Source organism: Stegostoma tigrinum, chromosome 10 (assembly GCF_030684315.1).
Source record: "Stegostoma tigrinum isolate sSteTig4 chromosome 10, sSteTig4.hap1, whole genome shotgun sequence".
Classification (NCBI taxonomy): domain Eukaryota; kingdom Metazoa; phylum Chordata; class Chondrichthyes; order Orectolobiformes; family Stegostomatidae; genus Stegostoma; species Stegostoma tigrinum.
The window spans coordinates 42,253,314-42,272,983 of NC_081363.1; the positions used below are offsets into that span (position 1 = coordinate 42,253,314).

General features: G+C 41.0%; 1 protein-coding gene across 4 annotated transcripts in view; it reads left to right on the forward strand.

Annotated features, from left to right (window-relative positions):
* The first annotated feature begins 1,428 nt into the window (after positions 1-1,428).
* LOC125455788 (uncharacterized) overlaps positions 1,429-19,670 on the forward strand; it is a 55,527-nt gene continuing 37,285 nt past the window's right edge. The window contains exons 1-2 of one of the 4 annotated variants that reach the window (XM_048538243.2): positions 1,429-1,536; positions 7,811-7,921. Coding sequence is in view for 2 of the 4 variants with exons in the window: in XM_048538240.2 (XP_048394197.1) it covers positions 15,981-16,034 (54 nt within the window). In the remaining 2 variants the exon portion in view is untranslated. Of the gene's footprint in view, positions 1,537-7,810; positions 7,922-12,902; positions 12,998-15,895; positions 16,035-19,670 lie in introns of those variants that run through there. The other 3 variants (XM_048538240.2, XM_048538245.2, XM_059649437.1) reach the window with 3 other exon arrangements.

Here is a 19,670-nt window from a genome sequence, read left to right on the forward strand (position 1 = left end):
GGATGAACACAGCAGGCCAAGCAGCATCTCAGGAGCACAAAAGCTGATGTTTCGGGCCTAGACCCGAGCTCTGATGAAGAGTCTAGGCCCGAAACGTCAGCTTTTGTGCTCCTGAGATGCTGCTTGGCCTGCTGTGTTCATCCAGCCTCACATTTTATTATCGTGGGTGCATGGCATGCTGCTTTCTGCTGAGAGCATTTCCTCTGATTTCCTTCTGTCTGTACAGGCCTCTGAGGTCTACGCATATGCAAGCGAATTCCAGACCCGGGCACCAATGCCAACTGCAGTGTGCAGAACCTGCACATAACTGATTTTAGGGACTACTTGCTTTTACTTCATGGGATAACATTATGGTCTTAACAAGGAAATGTATGGAATTATTATGTGCCTTGAGTAGATATGAACAGGAAATGCGGAATCATAGTCCAGATTTGCAGATAAACCAGCAGGGCTGTGAAGGTTCACAGTTGTGACTGCATTCAGAAGTGGGAGACCATTACTGCTGAAAATAGGATTAGCACATCTGCCTCACCGCACCACAGACCCAGGTTCGATTCCAGCCTACGTGTGTGTGTGTGTGTGTGTGTGTGTGTGTGTGTGTGTGTGTGTGTGTGTGTGTGTGTGTGTGTGTGTGTCTGTGTAATTTGCAGTCCAAAGATGTGCAGGTTAGATGGACTGGCTGTGAGGAATACAGGATTCTCGGCAGGATGGTCTGCTTCCACACTGTAGGAATTCTATGAAACATTGTAGTGGCTGCACATAGCCACATAGCTTAGACTAAGTGTTGCTGCTGAGTGGTAAATTGTACTAGGGGCCAGAATTGGGTGTGAAAGACATTGGGGCAGATAAGGAATGTAGTAATATTGGTCATGTACAGCTAGAGAACTTGCTAAGCCTTGCAGGGAATATTCCTCCAAAAAAAGCTCAACACAATTCAAAACTAATGTCAAGATTTAGCTTCTAAAACACGCAGCAAATTCTACAGACCTTTAAAAAAATTAGAGCTTTTCCTAACTGCACCGCTTCTGGGTTGATGTTTGTTACTATATAAGATTATATTTCTCTCCCTTTTATTTATATTTGCATTTTAACACCCTTGAAAGCACATCTTCACTCTCTCAATTTATCTTGTTTGCTCTCACTTTTCCCCTTACACTGCCTCCTGTACTCTTTATGAAGCTAAAGATCATTGTAGGAATTGAATTGTCATACCCTGCCAAACTGTAACCCAGAAGAAAGTGTTTTTTTGGAAATGCATATACAAAGTTAATCAATTTGTGAGTTCAAAATTCTACATGTGTGTAAACTACGAAAAATACAGATGTCTGTGTATATAGAAAAGTATAATTAATCTATCAGTTATTAAGGAGATTTGAGGGTTTGGATTTATTTCTGTATAAATTTATGACGAGTAACACCAGGGTTAAAGAACTCCATCCTTACATAAGCAGATAACTGAGCTCTGAAGTTAGTTCAGCTGAAGAAAGTACTACGAAGCAACTTTGATCAATCTCTCTGTAATGACGGAAGAATTAGGTAAGTTTCTTATGTTACCTTCATCTTGTACAGGACATGCTGAATTTATAATTTGTTTTCTGAAAAAAAAACATTTTAATTTCATAGCTGTGTTGAAACTTTAGTTTTGAAACATTCTAACGATACAGAGTTTTATCAATTAAAATTTGAGTTGATTATCTCATAATTGGTCACAGGTGTAACTTTATATTTTATCATCCTTATGATTGTTCAATATATTTTGAATAATGGCTTGAAGTGAACATTAATAATTTGGAAACTAACATTATTTGTGTTTAATATAAAATGTATTAAATGCTTTTGTTAGTTTTCCTGGATCCAATTCACTCCTGGTGGCCTCAGAAATTTTGCATACTTTAGCTGCTTTAAGAGTTGTGAAATCTTGATCTATAGATTTTCTATTCTTATTGATATGAAATGAGTGCTTGCCTGTAGAGTATTGTAAACAAACTTTGAATTCATTATTTCATCTTTCTTGACACTGCACAAAGGAATCAAGGCATTGAACTCCACAAGCCAAGCAGGGTTCATTGGACCAAAGTTGAGGAAGGACTGTTGTGGTGGCAGGTTAAAGAAGCATTAGGGTGCAGCTGAAAGGATAAGGAGATCAAAAGTTGGTTGATGACCAGGTCGAACAGATGGAGAGGGTCAGTAGAGTCAGAATAGATACCTAAGTAAAATGTAGGACAAGCTAGTGGTGAGAAAAAGATGATAAAATGGAATTAACTGTTGCATGGAGCTGAAGAGGAAAGTAGAGCAGCGATTTGAAGGAAATTTGAAGTGGGGGAAAGAGGAAGAGTGGGAAAGGCCTGAAGACTGCCCATGTATTGGTATGATGTTGAAGTTTGATTGAAGTGATTCTACTGCCCAGTAGCATGGTAAGAGTTGGACTGTGAGTGAGGAATAGGGAATGGGTGATGCTTCATAACTGAAAGGGAGGTAAATGACTGAAACAGGGAATGAAGTGTAGAAACATGCGCAGGAAACTAACAAAGTATATGTGCAGCAAATATTTTTTTTAAATCACAGCTGGTAAAATCTTAAACCAAATACAAGAATTAGGCTTTTTTAAAAATGATTTAGATCAAGCAATAAAAGGTCTAACAAAATGGAGCCAGTGGGTGCAGGAAGATTGTCATGCACTTGAGGGGGCAGGGGCGTTTAGGAATGATTGGTTCTCAACTTGGACAGAGGTAACAGAGAGGTAAAGTCTTTCTCTTGCCTCTGTCTCCATCTCTTTCTCTTATATATTCCTACTTGTGGCTGTCTCCACCAAAGTGTATCATGAGAATTGATGTTATTTTTGTCTCACTCACACAGACATACACAGGAATGTTAGTGGCTGGAAAATCCTGTGAGCATTAAAAGTCTAATCAGCAGATTTCCTCTGCTTTGTTCATTGTCGACAAGAGAATGATATGGAGGAAACTGCTTTCTGCACTCATTAATATAAGTAAGGAAGTCCTATTAAAGAAAGATAGTTTATATTCATAATAGAATCCTTTTCACTAATTGCATAACGTCAAGAATGACCCTACATCCCACTTTCTGCATGCTCTATCAAGGAAAATTAATTTCTTTGGTCAGCCTTTGCTGAAATGTGAAGTCCAATTTTAACCCTCAAAACCTCTTAGTTAAAATAGCTGCAGCAATTTATCTCCTGTGTTTTTAACGTTTACCTGTGGGTTGTTATGCTCGTCTGTTTCTGAACACATGAGCAGAACACCAAGCAACAGGCATAGGACAGCCTTCCTTTAATGATGACGGTTTGCCTCCATCTTGAACATTGAACCTGAGTGACATTTTAGTCTGAGGCCTGTGTTAATAAACTAGCTCAGCCCAACAGGCAAAACAAAACTGACTCTGGGCCAGAAGAGTCTGAGAGTCATAGGCTATTTAAAATGATTTTCTCTTTCCATGTCGAGCAGGAAAGATCCTCTGGAGCTCAAAAAGAAAATGTGAGCTTTTCCTAACTTGAGATCCCCTTTCCCATCTCCTCATTGAGATACATTCTTAAGTCCTTTCCTATGAACTTTTTAACTACTAGAGACAGTTGTATGAACTCAGTGATAACTTGAGTTATTTTTGGGATCCCAAAAATTTCTCTGCTTACTTGGCAGCTCACTGTTCCCACTGGATAAAGAATCAACAAGACAGCATTTCCTTGATACTGTGAGGTCATGCAGAGGTTGCACAGAGAGAAAGGAGTCGAGTTTCATAACTGTAAACAGGAATCTTTTATTAACTATATGCACAACATAGAGTTAGGTATAAGAGAGCATTCCTAGAACCTTGCTGGCTCAGTCCTAATTCTAAATGCATCAGCACATCAGCAGGCATAATTGATGCTGTACACTACTTATTAGCTTAACCATTATCCTACACCTTCTCCCAAGTCTTTCCTTTTGACCTTTTAAGCACTATTATTTCCTGTTAATATTTTACCACTGGTATTTCTGTTTACATTTACCCAGCCCCATCTCTCTCTCCTTAAATCTCTTTTTGACTCTGATTTTGGTAAGCAGGTTAGTATGTCAAGAATTATTTCACACCAAAAATCTGCTGGGCGGTTTCAAGTGATATGCATTTAACTAACTGCCGCAGACTGCAAATAAATACCCTTACAGAAGAGGGAAAGGTCACATCATTACAACAAGTTGGCCAGTGCACTAAGTGCAATTGTTCTTCTCCAAATATTACTCGTTTCATTAAATAAAATTGCATTTAATATAATTTGCAGTTATAGGTTATACAATTCGCCAACAGACACGGTCACAGAAAGCTAATATTCTTTAAGAAAGCTGTATGTTGATTCTTATCAGTCCCACTTTCATTTCTGTCTGCGCGTGTACAGGATTCTACAATCTCACTGCTGGTCACTGAAGTCAGTTGGTCTCACTGCTTGTAGTCAGAATAATAGTTGATGGTTGGGGGACCGTTTTATACTGCACTGGTACTATCCCTACTTCAAGATCAGGAGACCCTCATTCAAGCTGCACCTGCTCCAGAAGTCATACAGCTACACACTCATAGAGCTATTCAGCATGGAAACGAACCCTTTGGTTGAGCTTGTCCATGCCGACCAGATATGCAGATTAATGTAGCCCCGTTTGCCAACATTTGGCACGTATCCCATTCCTATTCATATACCCATCCAGATACCTTTTAAATATTATAATTGTACCAGTTTCCACCACTTCCTCTGGCAACTTATTCCATAAACATATCATCCTCTGCCTGAAAAAGTTGCTCCTTATGTCCCTTTTAAATCTTTCCCCTCTCATCTTAAACCTATGCCCTGTAGTTTTGGCTCCCCCTACCTGGGGAAAAGGCCTTGTTCTATTCATCCTTTTCACACCCTCATAATTTTACAAACCTCTATAAGGGCCCCCCTTAGCCTGCAACTCTCCAGGGAGAATAGCCCCAGCCTATTCAGGCTCTCCTTATAGCTCATACCCTCCATCCCCGGGAACATCCTTGTAAATCTTTTTTGAACCCTTTCAAGTTTCACAAAATCCTTCCTATAGCAGGGAGACCAGAATTGCACATAATAGTCCAAAAGTGGCCAAACCAATGTCCTGTACGGCCACAGCATGACCTCCCGACTCCTATACTCAATGCACTGAACAATGAAGGCAAGCACACCAAATGCCTTCTTCACTATCCAATGTACCTGCAACTCCACTTTCAAGGAACTATGACCCTACAAAGTCTCTTTGTTCAGGAACACTCCCAGGACCTTACCATTAATTGTATAAGCCCTGCCTGATTTGACTTTTCAAAATGCAGCACCCAACTTTTATCTAAATGAAATTCCATCTGTCAATCTTTGGCCCATCAGCCCATCTGATCAATGTCCCATTGTGCTCTGAAGTAACCTACTTCGCTGTTCACTGCACCTCCAATTTTAGTGTCACTGGCACACTTATGAACCATACCTCCTAGGTTCACATCCAAATCATTTTTATAAATGATGAAAAGCAGTGGACCCAGCATCGATCCTTGTGGCACACCACTGGCCACAGGCCTCCAGTCTAAAAAGCAACCTCCCACCATCATCCTCTGCCTCCTACCTTCAAGTCAGTTCCGTATTCAATGGCCGGTTCTCCTTGCATTCCATGTGATCCAGCCTTGCTAATCAGTCTGCCTTGCTGAACTTTGTTGAACACCTTACTTAAGTCCATGTGGATCATGTCCATTGCTCTGCCCTCATCAATCTTCTTTGAACCTTCTTCAAAAAATATTAATCAAGTTAGTGAGACATGATTTCCCACGCACAAAACCATGGTCACTATCTCTAATCAGTCCTTGCCTTTCCAAACGCAAGTAAATCCTGTCCCCTCCAACAACTTATCCACCATTGATTCTGAAAGCCAATTGTCTTCCTCAAAGAAAGCAAATTCCCAAGAAGTTGCATTCTTGCAGGAAGTAGTGATGGGAGGATATCTGATAGCATTGAGACACACCTGTTGTCTAATGTCAGACTCAGCGGTCTATAGTTCTCTGGCTTTTCGTTACCACCTTTCTTAAATAGTGGCACAATATTAGCCAACCTCCAGTCTTCCGGCAACTCATCTGTGGCTATATGAGATGAATACCTCAACAAGGGTGCCCACCAATCACTTCCCTAGTTTCGACAAAGTTCGAGATATTCCTTTATGCATTTTCATATGTCCAGCACCTCCTCCTCTGTAATATAGACATTTTTCAAATGTCACCACTTATTTCCCCAAGTTCTCTAACTTCTATATCCTTCTCCATAGTAAACACTGATGCAAAATATTCATTTAGCATCTCTCCTATCTCCTGCAGTTCCACATATAGGCAGCCATGCTGATCATTAAGGCGTCGTGTTCTCTCCCTAGTTATTCTCTTGCCCTTAATGTATTTGTAGAATTTCTTTGGATTTTCTTTAACCCTATTTGTTAAAGCTATTATATGTCTCCTTTTGGCCCTCCTGATTTCCCTCTTAAGTATTCTCCTACTGCCTTTATACTCTTGTAGGAATTCACTTGATCCCTGCTGTCTATACTTGACATATACTTCCTTCTTTTTCTCAACCAAAACCCCAACATCTCTAAGTCCTTCGCCCTAATAGGTATATACTGTCTCTGGACTCTCATTTGTGTGATAACACCTCTTAACAGGTAACTTTAAAAAAATACAATACTTGATGGTGACAAGTTAATCGGTTCATGTGAGAGTGAAGCGATCTACTCCAAACTTGTTCCATGGTCTGGGATGTTGCATGTCAAAAGTGGCTTTTTATAGCTTACCTTGGAACTCATTAAACCACTCCTTAGTACTGTTATGTACTCCTTAGTGTCTTTGCTCATGTTTAGCCTATAGAGCACCCTCTCAGCTTCCTCAGGCTTGACTGACTTCCTTGATGACTTTTATGGACATGCTTCAGCATCTCTTTTCACAACTTCTTAAGGATTGTAACTCAACTTCCTTCATACAAGGTGACATCTTAAGCTCTAACTTCATCTTTATATGTCCAATAGTTTCACATAGCAACAGGTGTGTCTCAATGCTATCAGATATCCTCCCATCACTACTTCCTGCAAGAATGCAACTTCTTGGGAATTTGCTTTCTTTGAGGAAGACAATTGGCTTTCAGAATCAATGCCCCTGCTAGATTGATGATTTCCATAAAGTGGCAAGTTGTTGCTTCTTAGTGATTCTGGAAATGTTCACACACTGTTTTAGCATCTTAACTTTCTTTATAGGCAATGCATATCTGTTTTCCTTATCTGTCACGTATGGTTGATATCTCTGCAAATAAAGTAATAGACATGAACTAGCTCCAGAAGCCAGTATCCTGTCACCAAGTCATTCTTTATTGATACATGGACAGTCCTTGACACAGATCCAGCTCGCTCAGAGCCAGGTCTCAAAGTGAGCAGAACTTCTGATACTCCTGCTTCTATCTGTCAGCCAGGGTTTTCCCCAATCAGGAAAGTCATATTCAATGAGGCCCACCTGGCTGATTTTGTTACGATCATTACAACACACAGATTGGACCAGTTTGAGGATGTTGCATTGAAGTGGCCTATATGTCACATCTGTTGTTTGCTGCCTCACTGCAGTAGCTCTTACCTTGTCAGTATCCACATCAAGTCCTTTTATAGCCAGTACACAAACGACATGCTTGATTTCAGGCATCTTCAATTGAAACTTTTTCGTGTTTAGCTTCCAATTCAACTAGTAAGCTCTGTCCAGCATTTACACGAGATCCTGATTTTGATTTGCTTGTTTCTTTTTTTTTCAGAAACATAGACCAGCAGATTATCCAAAAAAAAAGCTCCCACTCTGAGAAGATCATTGACTAACTTGGGCTGTCTGTGTTGATACACTTCTGGAACACTGGAAATGCTAAAAGGTAAGCACAACCATGTGGGTCTCATGAATGGAATCCAGAATGTAGTTAGAAAATTACTATTCTCATCCAGCTTTACTTGCCCGAAATCATTCCATACAATGATGGTAGAAAAAACCTATGCAATAGCAAGTGGTGACAAAATTCAAATTCAGTGGCCAAAATCTTGGTCAAGATTGTTTCCTTATGAATATTGTAAAGAAGAGAAAGATTTAGGCAGGAAAATCCAGATTTGGAGGAACTTACATAGATCTTGGAGGTCTGTGACAGCTGGAAGAGTGGGCTACCAACATTGTACACCATTATGCAGCAAGAAATCATGACAACTCAGATTTAACTACATTATTCCAAATACTGCCACAGGATTAGATTATTGGGAACATACTCTGGTCAAACCTCCAAGTAGATTACACAGATCTTTGTAAATTGTTCATCACATAACTGAGCTTCCCAAACTTCCTGCATCTTCCCTGTAGTGTCTGACAAGTAGTGAATGTTTAAGGCTGTGAAGTTCTCAACTGCATTAAAGAAGTTTTTTTGTTCTCCTCCTCATCTGGAGTGTTGAAAAAGTATCACTGTTACTTTGTTGTTTTCCTTCTACATGCTCTTGACTGTGTCATATTGTATCATATTGCAAATTGAATCCTTGGATTCTTTGCCAGTTCTTTTATGGTTAACAAAGTCATCACTGGCTTTCGGTCAGTTTCAATCCTGATCGGCAAACCTATAGGTTAATAAAAGACTTTCTTACGTGACTTTTTCACTGCAAGTGGTTCCTTCTCAATAAAGGCATGTATTTGTTCTGTGTCTGTGAGAGTGCTGAAAGCATAGTAAGCTGCTTGTCTGATTCCATCATGTTCGATCAGAAATAAGACTGCTCCTAGACCTGCGGATGTCGCATCTGCCACTATTACAGCTGGAAGAACTGGGTTATGATTTGCAAGTGCCTCAGATAAAATGAGCTTTTTTTTCAAATAATCAAATGAGCTTTGCTGATATTCACATCATCCCTTGATCTGATCTTGTTTCAAAAGTTATCTGAGGGGTTCATTGGGCTACATGAGGTAAAAATTTCCCTTTCTGGTTCACAATTCCTGTGAACTGTTGGAATATTGGAATATTCTTGGGTGGTGGAAAGATGATGGCTTCTGTCTTCTTTGGAACTGCCATTTTCTCTACTGCCTAAGCCACATGGCTCAACAGTTTGATTGCTATCTAGGAGAGCTCATACTTGTCATTAACTGTCATCATAGCATCTATAACTTATGCAACAAGACTCGCCACACTGTCTTCAGGAACAAAAATGGAAGCTGTTGGAAAAGCTCAGCAGGTCTGGCAGCATCTGTGAAGAAAAAATCAGAGTTAATGTTTCAGGTCCGGTGCCCGTTCCTCAGAACTGGTTTTTCGATTTTTATTCTCCATACTCTCTGGTTGGGTTGACCTTTTGTGGATCCATGGTCAAAAATGTTGTCCATGGGACATGTCTATGCCTTCTTATATATTGGACATTGCCCACTGAAAACTCTCAGGCTAAGGATATGACGGCAATTTTGCAGATGGTTAAAGTAATAATATCTGCAACGCGCAATGAATGTGGTGAACAGTTTCTCACTTAATAGAGGTTTCCAGAACCTACTGTTGGTATCTAACCTGGTGAGGAGTGTACTGTTTGCAAGTTTAGCCAGGGTCTCATCCACAGCTTCCATTAGAATTAATTCACATTTTACTGCAATGTTCAGATGTAGAAGACACATATTTGAATGAACCTCTGCGATCTGTGAAATGACAACATAACTGAGTACAGTGTATCGAGCTGAATGAACTGAGCATTGTCTCAATCTTCCTGAATATTGTCTCAATCTCCTCTTTGCCTTGATTCAAAGTGGGAAATGGAATCTTTCCTGGGTGTGGACAAACAAGAGGCGTTTGGCATCTGCTTTAGGTGTGACATGCTACACAGTACTGAGCTTTCTGAGTCCTGACAAGATGTTCAGGAACTTCTACCCAAACTCTGGCTGACAACTGTGTTTACCTGAAGGATGAGAGGTATACAAGTTTTCCTGTTGACTAGCAAGCTTGGTTGGTTAGCTCAGTCACTTGGATGTCTGGTTACCAATACAGAGTGATGCCAACAACGTAAGTTCAATTCCTGCACTAGCTGAGGTTACCATGTAGGTCCTGCCTTCTTAATGTGACCCCTACACCAGGCATGGGTCCCTCAGATTAAATTCACCACCAACCATCCCCCTAATGCATGAGCAGCCCTCTGGAATTATGGCGACTTTGCTCTTAACTGAAATAGGTGATTATAGAGAATGTTTAGTATTTCACAATTTGTCTGCCTTTGCATCATAGCATTTCCAGAAGTTGGCCTTTCGTCACAAGGTTCCATCATCCAGGGCAAATAACTGGGCAGATGAAGATGGAAGAGAGGAGATAATGGGAACTGCAGATGCTGGAGAATTCCAAGATAATAAAATGTGAGGCTGGATGAACACAGCAGGCCAAGCAGCATCTCAGGAGCACAAAAGCTGACGTTTCGGGCCTAGACCCTTCATCAGAGAGGGGGATGGGGAGAGGGAGCTGGAATAAATAGGGAGAGAGGGGGAGGCGGACCGAAGATGGAGAGTAAAGAAGATAGGTGGAGAGAGTATAGGTGGGGAGGTAGGGAGGGGATAGGTCAGTCCAGGGAAGACGGACAGGTCAAGGAGGTGGGATGAGGTTAGTAGGTAGCTGGGGGTGCGGCTTGGTGTGGGAGGAAGGGATGGGTGAGAGGAAGAACCGGTTAGGGAGGCAGAGACAGGTTGGACTGGTTTTGGGATGCAGTGGGTGGGGGGGAAGAGCTGGGCTGGTTGTGTGGTGCAGTGGGGGGAGGGGACGAACTAGGCTGGTTTAGGGATGTAGTAGGGGAAGGGGAGATTTTGAAACTGGTGAAGTCCACATTGATACCATATGGCTGCAGGGTTCCCAGGCGGAATATGAGTTGCTGTTCCTGCAACCTTCGGGTGGCATCATTGTGGCACTGCAGGAGGCCCATGATGGACATGTCATCTAGAGAATGGGAGGGGGAGTGGAAATGGTTTGCGACTGGGAGGTGCAGTTGTTTGTTGCGAACTGAGCGGAGGTGTTCTGCAAAGCGGTCCCCAAGCCTCCGCTTGGTTTCCCCAATGTAGAGGAAGCCGCACCGGGTACAATGGATGCAGTATACCACATTGGCAGATGTGCAGGTGAACCTCTGCTTAATGTGGAATGTCATCTTGGGGCCTGCGATAGGGGTGAGGGAGGAGGTGTGGGGACAAGTGTAGCATTTCCTGCGGTTGCAGGGGAAGGTGCCGGGTGTGGTGGGGTTGGAGGGCAGTGTGGAGCGAACAATGGAGTCACGGAGAGAGTGGTCTCTCCGGAAAGCAGACAGGGGAGGGGATGGAAAAATGTCTTGGGTGGTGGGGTCGGATTGTAAATGGCGGAAGTGTCGGAGGATGATGCGTTGTATCCAGAGGTTGGTAGAGTGGTGTGTGAGAACGAGGGGGATCCTCTTAGGGCGGTTGTGGCGGGGGCAGGGTGTGAGGGATGTGTTGCGGGAAATACGGGAGACGCGGTCAAGGGCGTTCTCGATCACTGTGGGGGGAAAGTTGCGGTCCTTAAAGAACTTGGACATCTGGGATGTGCGGGAGTGGAAGGTAACCTCTCTCAGATATGTAAGGTTGCTTATCAACAGATAAACAGATAATTGCTCCATCTGTGTCCAAATAGCATGTAGATGACATTGATGACAGTTTCTGCAGTCCAGTGTTATCATTCTGGTCAATAATTTCTCCAAGACCCAGGTATTGCATTGAAGGTATCTCTTTCCAAAACTATGTCATGTTTATTCCAAACACAAACTTCTGTGATAGACGAGGCGTATCATGACTGTAACCGTAGCTTGTGGCAGAACGGTCTTTCCAACTGTCGTCTTCATGCTGCTTTGAGAAACTGTAAAACAGCAATTGGTGATTTTTTAGTGCAGTCCCCTGTTTTTGCTATGGTGTTCTTTCAGCCTTGTACTCTCCCAGGCAGCACTGCCTCTGCTTGGCTCTTCTAGCCCCCTGACATGGGTGGATTAAAACAAAATGGATAGCTCATTTCAGCTGCAGTCTGTCTCCGATCAAACTTGACCCTGTGATCAGGTTATTTGCCAGCACTTGTAATGGAGACACAGCAAGGTCTCACTTTTCATAATTGTAACATCTTGGAGCACTGCCTGATTTTCCTGCTGTTGGTGTCTGATATGTTGAAGGGTGCTGATCTAATTTAACGCTTCAATGTAGGAACCTAGCAGCTGCCCATCACCTTTGTTTTCAATGTTTGTGCCAGTGGTGGGCTTCGCTTCCATTGCTCTGAAGGAAGACTTCTTCAACTGTTACTACTGCCACCTCATTGTGAAGTCCTGTTAAAATAGGACAGGGAGAGGTGTGTCATCTGCATACCAGTGAATGGGAACCCTTTGTCAACTACATACACTACATACAAAGCAAGGTAATAGGGAGCATTCCTGGAATCTTGCCGCTTAGGTCTAAATGTGTGAGAATATCAACAGCTATCATTGATGATATATACTATTCAATAGCGTAATGGGAACAAATTACCAAAATGGGGCTTGACCATTATGCTACACTCAACTGCACTTACACTATTCAATCATTAAGTTAAGCACTTGTTTCATGCTCATGAATATGAACCGTTCTTTTGTGCCATTTAAGTTATAGAATACCTCTTCATTGTTTTCTTCCAGATGTTTCAAATATTGGATAATCATTAAACTCTGACCAGCAAAGATTACAACGTTACTTATTAAACATAGAACCCATTACAGGCATTTTCAGTTCAACCCTTGCTGTTTATCTAAAGTAGCAATATGCCAGTTTTTGGCATCTCTTTTTCCTACCAGCTGAGAACAGGATTTAATGACGTGGTTTGATAGTCTTTTGTAATAGCCTCGGATGAAGGAGAAAGTTCGACCTCTTGTGCTCAGTCTTCAGCAAATGCCCAACTTGCCGGAGATTATAAGAAACTGAGAAAACTTTGCTTCATTTGCGAAAGGTAAGGCTTAAAAACAGTGTGCCTTACTGTTTTAAGATTTTGGAGCTTTTTTAAAAATTGTTACTGACACGGTGGAAACATCTTTTGTTACGATTTCGACAGGCCGGTATCCATTATTCTGATTCAGTTGTTATATTGCTAGCATTACAAGTACAAGTAACAATTGAGAGGCTTTTCGCAGTTTGGTTAAAGTATTTTTTTTCTGCATTGATGTGACAGTGTTTAAAATGATGTATAAAACACACTTTAACTCTATTTTGTGGTTGTGCATTAACTATTTTTGTAACCAGCATTTGAGAGTGCCTCAGCAAAGTCTCAATTTGTTTGAGATTCTTACAAGTTGCAGTGCAACATCACTGTTTTAAAGTTTGTTAGCAATTATATAAAAATCCCAGTTTTATCTTAGTAATGGCTACACTTTTTACTGCAAAAAGTGCTTTAAAATTCTACTGGAACCTTGGCGGCAATGAGCAAAACTTTATATAAGAGCTTTTATGTATATGCTCACAGTTCTGCTTTTTTTCATAAAGATCACTGTACAGCCAGAAGTGTAGTTGCTAGATAGCACTAGCATCATACTGCTAGCTACAATACAATGATACCATTATTTATTATAAGTATGTTATTTTTCCTATGATCACTTTCTTGGCCAATCCACTGTTTCCCACAAATACTAATTCATCTAAAACATTTAAACTTGTGTCCTCCCTCACACAATGCCCTGATTGTTATTAACCTCCATTGGTTTCCTGTGTCTAAGAATTCGCTTTAATATTTTCAGTTTAACTTCCTCATTTGACACAGCTATCAGCTTATCCAGTCACATGTGCCTATGAATATCACCCACTCCATTGATACCAAATTATAAGACTATAAGTAAAATAATGCAGAAATGCTGGATATCTGAAATAAAAACAGAAAAGACTGGTAATTGTCAGCAAGTCAGGTAACATCTGTAGACAGAGAAACAAGCTAACTTTTTATACTGAAGATCTTTTGTCTGAATTTGTCAGACCTGAAACATTAACTCTGTTTGTCTCGCCACAGATGCTGCTTGACTTGCTGGGCATCTCCCGGTTCCTGTTTTGATACAAGAGTACTTATTATCTAAATAGCACTACAGACAGCTGCTTCAAAAGCTTCTATGTTTTTGGAAGTCATTGAGCGCTGCTATCCAAATATAAATTATTGAAGTTTTGCAATCGTTGTGGTGATAGTTTCAGCGGTAAGTCAGCTGATGTCACTTTTTTTTGGGTTTATTTAAATACTTAAGTTGTAAAGGCTGACTGAAGTTGGTCAACTTTAAGAATGAGTAGCATCATTGTAATTACTTGATTTTCTTTGGCATGTGATGCAGTCTGGCTGGAAATTAGAATTGACCTCAACTTACTAAATACCTTTGACACAACTATAATAAATCAATAAACACTCAAATACTTCATATCTAAACTGTTTTTGTGTTTTGGATTGAGATTCACCTATACAGTTCTCAAATGAAAGAGGTTGTTGCTTTCATCATGCTCCATTTTTGATCTTTTCGCTCCACACCACTGATCTAAAAAACATTACTGTTGGATTGTTGGTCTTTGAGCATTGATCATGAGCATAAATACCAAACAGAGTGATCAGGAAAGCTGTACTGCCAAGGTAAAAATCCTAGAGCGTGAGTTTTATAAAATTAGAAGATAGTTGAATTGCATGTATAAAATGGTAATGAGCAAGGGAGTAGAATGCCTCTGAGTTTAATTTCTGGCCTTTTCTGAATTAGATGGTTTCAGTCAGTCAGGTATTCAGAGTGTGGTACACCTCCCTTGAGTACAAGCTTAGGGGAGCTGGGAAACTGACGATGGTTCTCCTCCCTGACCACCCTCCGCCCAGCTGTGTTGGAAATGCGCTTGTGTTTTGTGGTTTAAATAGCTATGGATTGGTTGTGATGTTGACTAATAATAATACTCAGTATCCACCCGAAATCCACATATGGGCAGAATCAAAGCTATTGCTATATGTGGAAATGTATGATGGATTGACAACTTTAAGGTATGTGAAATAAGGAGGAAAAGTTGGAAGGGATAAAGTCAAAGATAAAAGGTACTGAAGGAAAGGTGAAAAATGGGTTGTGATTAACTCAGGCTAAGCTTATTTATTTTATAGCTGCTGAATTGAATGCACTCAATATGCAGCTGCTATACCACAACAACATCTTTCTGCTAAAGTTAAATGGGCTTCCATTCAGTTATTGGACCATCCTGATGCCTCAAATATATGTAAATATAATCTTGCACAAGTAAGAAACACCTTTGCATTGTTTGCTGGATAGAGTCAAACTCCAATGTTTGTGCATTTCTTCATACACTACTGTGCGGAGCCAAACTCCTCTAGTGACTGTATATATAAAGATATTTTTAGGAATAAAGTATATTTTTGAAATTAAAAACAACAATGATGTTTTCACATTGTACAGTAGCATGCTGTATTTTATAGAGTGCAGTCACTGTTGGCTAGATAAAGCTAACAAATGACAAGTGTAGGAAAGAATGTGCTCAGTTTCTAAATAATTTATACAGCAGTATCACATTCAATCCTTCTGGCATTGAAGTGTGGAAATGTTGGAGAAAATCGGGATGCTATGTGATTCAGTGGAAAAAGAATAATCATGGAAATTAAAGGGATTTGTGCAAAAATATTTACAAGCAAATGGGAATGTAGTATTCTTATGCAATGTGTATAATACATCTTTTAATTAAAATGGTTAAAATGCAAGATTTTACATTAGTTGATGAATTTCTGTAAAAATATTTTGTTGTCAGAAACTTCCCTCCATGATTAGATCACATAATTTTAAGTTAATAACTTATCTGAACTAGGAAGGGCTAAGCTGTCAGGGATGTTGTTTTCTAGATGAGATGTGAAATTGTTATTTCCCAGTTCCTGAACAACAGGGACGGTGGCAGATCAGTTGGCAAACCACGTCAAGGTTGGAAAAATGAGATTCTCAACATCAAGAAGTGAAAGATGCGTTTTTCCATCCAACTCACCAGTGAGTAAAGAGAAGCCTATTTGCATGCTTTTACATTTCATTATTCCTAAACCAGTTATAAGCAGTTTGCTACTCTCCTGTGCACTGGATAGAAATTAGCCAGTAACAGTAACTGACATGAAAGTTTGAGTGGGTGCCTGGCAGCTCCACTCACCACTTGTTCCTCCAGGCAGCATATTGGACTGTCAGAAACCTCAGGCTGTAGTCCATGACCAGAGACTGTCTGCACCTCCCCATCCATCGATTTGGCATCAGGCATGAACCGACCTTACCACATCAGCATGGCACTGTAATGATTATAATGAGGTCAACTAGCTGGACATCATAGAAAACAAGTTCCATGATTGGGGCCATTAATCTCGTCCAATCAAGGAGCCCTGGCTGACTGATATACAGAAAAGTTGAGTGTCAGAAATACAGATATTCTGGCACCTGACTCCGAATGCGGCAGTACTAAAGTCAAGGACTGTCCATGTGTAAATAAAAGGAGACTTGATGATGAGATACCAGCCTCAGTAGAATTATTTCAGGCACATCTCTGACTCATTTAGAATGCAGTTTTTGGAATGAACTAACAGCATTCATTGGAATGCTGCTGCCAAGCCATTTGTGTACAAGAACCCATCTAATGGATTGGAGCAGAGCGCACCTTGGACATTTGGTTTGTTTTAATAGCACGTATTCATTTCACTCTTACTTGGATGGTCATAGCCTCTCAGCCTTGCCTTCCTATGCCTGCATTTTTGCAGCCTCTTGCAGAGTGTACAGGTTCACAGTATTTTGTTTTTCCCTCGCTGTTTGGCGCAGAATCAAAACCAGGCAGATTATCATTGGTGATTAGCAGTGATCAGTCATGGAGGTGGACATGTTGCAGTACAGTAGCATGCTATGTCAATCTCACACCTACAATGTATGTCAGCAGTTTATGTGGCAAACACACTGCATGCACTTCAGCCAAACAGCCCTGTTGCCAAGTCTACAGGGAATGTTCCTTTGGGATAGTCAAAGATGAACAGTTGTCAGCCAGGGGACACCACTGCAGTCAGTAAAGAGCTGTCTCACTCCTCATTATTCAAGGCCCCAAACACAACTTCCAAGAGACGCAGTGGTTGGACCGAAGGGTCTGATTCCATGTTGTATTACTCTATGTTTAGAGTAGTGTTGTGGAGATGGGGGTGTGGGTGTGCATGCATCTTCCTGCTGCCTTTCTACTGCCCCAACACCGCACCCCCCCAACCCTGTCCACCCCAACTGTGGCCAGAACTGTACAGTGATCAAGTAGCACAATAAGGTTGGCCTCCAGCTCTTGCCATAGCCGAGGCCTTTAAGAGCCAATTAATTAAATTTGCAGAGTTCAAGGATGGATATTAACCTGCGCAGGCCTTGGGCAGGAATTGAGTGCATACCTCCATCATTGACCTGCTATCCTGATCATGGGCCTCTCCATGCATCACTGCTGCTTAATTCCATTCCAGCTCAATCCAGGGCTTTGATTCATAGACTGCCCCAGCGGTTGTTACAGCTCCGATTTGCACAGCTGGCACCAGAGAGTAGCTGGTTAGTCAGATAGGCTCTTAGATTTATTGAGGCTTTGCAGATTGGCCATGCTAAATTGCCCCATTGTGTTCAGGAATGTGTAGATTAGGTGGATGATGGGGGGTGTGTCAGTGTTGACTTGTTGGGCCAAAGGGCCTGTTTCTACACTATAGCGATTCTATGAGGCTGGACTTCCATCCAAGTAAAGGATGAAAATCTCATCTCCTGCCAATTAACAGTCCTTCAAATGTTAGTTGGTTGAGGATCAAATGGCATTAGTGAGGGTGCAGGGCTAAGAAGTCTCACGGCTCATTAAGTACTGCCCATAGGTTGCAACAGGGGAGGTAATGGCCCAGTGGAATTTGTCGATCTCTGCCTTGAAGGCATCTAACGCCCCGGCCTCCACTGCACTCCGTGGCATAAGACCATAAGACGTAGGGGTGGAAGTAAGGCCATTCGGCCCATCAAGTCCACTCCGCCATTTAAATCATGGCTGATGGGCATTTCAACTCCACTTCCCTGCACTCTCCCCATAGCCCTTGATTCCTTGTGAGATCAAGAATTTGTCAATCTCTGGAATTATTGCTGTACTGTTAATCCAGAGACCCAGGTAATGTTCTGGGGACACAGGTTTGAATCCTGCAGATGGTGGAATTTAAATTTAATAAAAATCAGTATTTAAGAGTCCAGTGATGACCATGAAACCATTGTTGATTGTTGGAAAAACCGATCTGATTCACTCAGGTCCTTTTGCAAAGATAACTGCCAGGCACACCTGGTCTGGCCTACATGTGACTCCAGACTCAGCAGTGTGGTTGACTCTTAAATGCTTTTCAGTAATTAGTGATGGGCAATAAATATTGGCCTAGCTAGTGACACTCCCATCCCATGACTAGATAAAAAAAAGGAAAAAAACTGATCGAGCTGTTTGCTCTTATCCTTTTTACTGCTTACTTTTGATTTGGTCTTAGGATGTCAGTATTATCAGTAATGTTATTCCTCATTGCCTGTGAGCAGGTGGTTATGGCTTGCTAGGCCATTTTAAAATATTGTTCAGAGCCAACCATACTGATGTAGGTCAACAGTCAGATACAGGCAAAATTGGCTCAGGAAGGAAGATTTCCCTGAAAGGCACGGGTGAACAATTAGAATGCTGTTTTATTCCAGATAAATTAATTGACTTTAAAGTCCTCCAGGTACATTTGTATTTATATCTTTGGAGCATTCATTCAAAATTCTGAATTTCTAATCTAATAACACCACTGTCCCCTTGTAAGATTTCAGAAATATTAAAAGTTAAGAAGACGTAGTCGGATTAACACAATAGGCCAAGCAGCATCAGAGAAGCAGGAAGGCTGACATTTTGGGCTTAGACCCTACATTCAGAAAACCCCAACTGTGACAATTTCTACATTCAGAAAACCCCCAATGGACTACAGTCCACATTCAGGCCTTCCCAATTTGACCCCAACCGTGATAATGTCTACATTCAGAAACCATTTCTGAAGAAGGAACTAGGCCTGAAATGTCAGCTTCCCTGCTCCTCTGATGCTGCTTGGCCTGCTGTGTTCATCCAGCTCTACATCTTGTGATTTCAGATTCTCCAGCATCTGCAGTTCCTACTATCTCTTAAAAGTTAAGAATTTGTTTTTTGTTAATCAAAAAGTCTCAACTAAATTACCAAATTATTTCTCTTTTATAATTAATAGAAACTGCAATAAATCCCATCTTTCTTGCATCCAGTAGAAATAATCCCCCTTATACAATTATGTAACATGAAATAAGCAGCTGTTTAATGATTATCCATTTAAATAAAAACATTGCAACAAACCACAATCGTTTTCAAGAGAACTTTAATCTGAATGTTGCATAGCATTGTGTTGAAAGTCATTCTGTCAAATGTGTCTTGCTGTCAATACTAACAGTCAGGTTCTGTTAAATCAGCCCTCTATGCTGCACATTCAGCTTTGTTACACTAATGAATACATTGCACTGACATGAAAGATCACACTGCCCTGACAAGGAAAGCGTCGGATTAAAAGCAAAAGTGGCATATAATGTGGTCTTTTGGCCTGTGCATACATGCTAACTGTTTGAAAA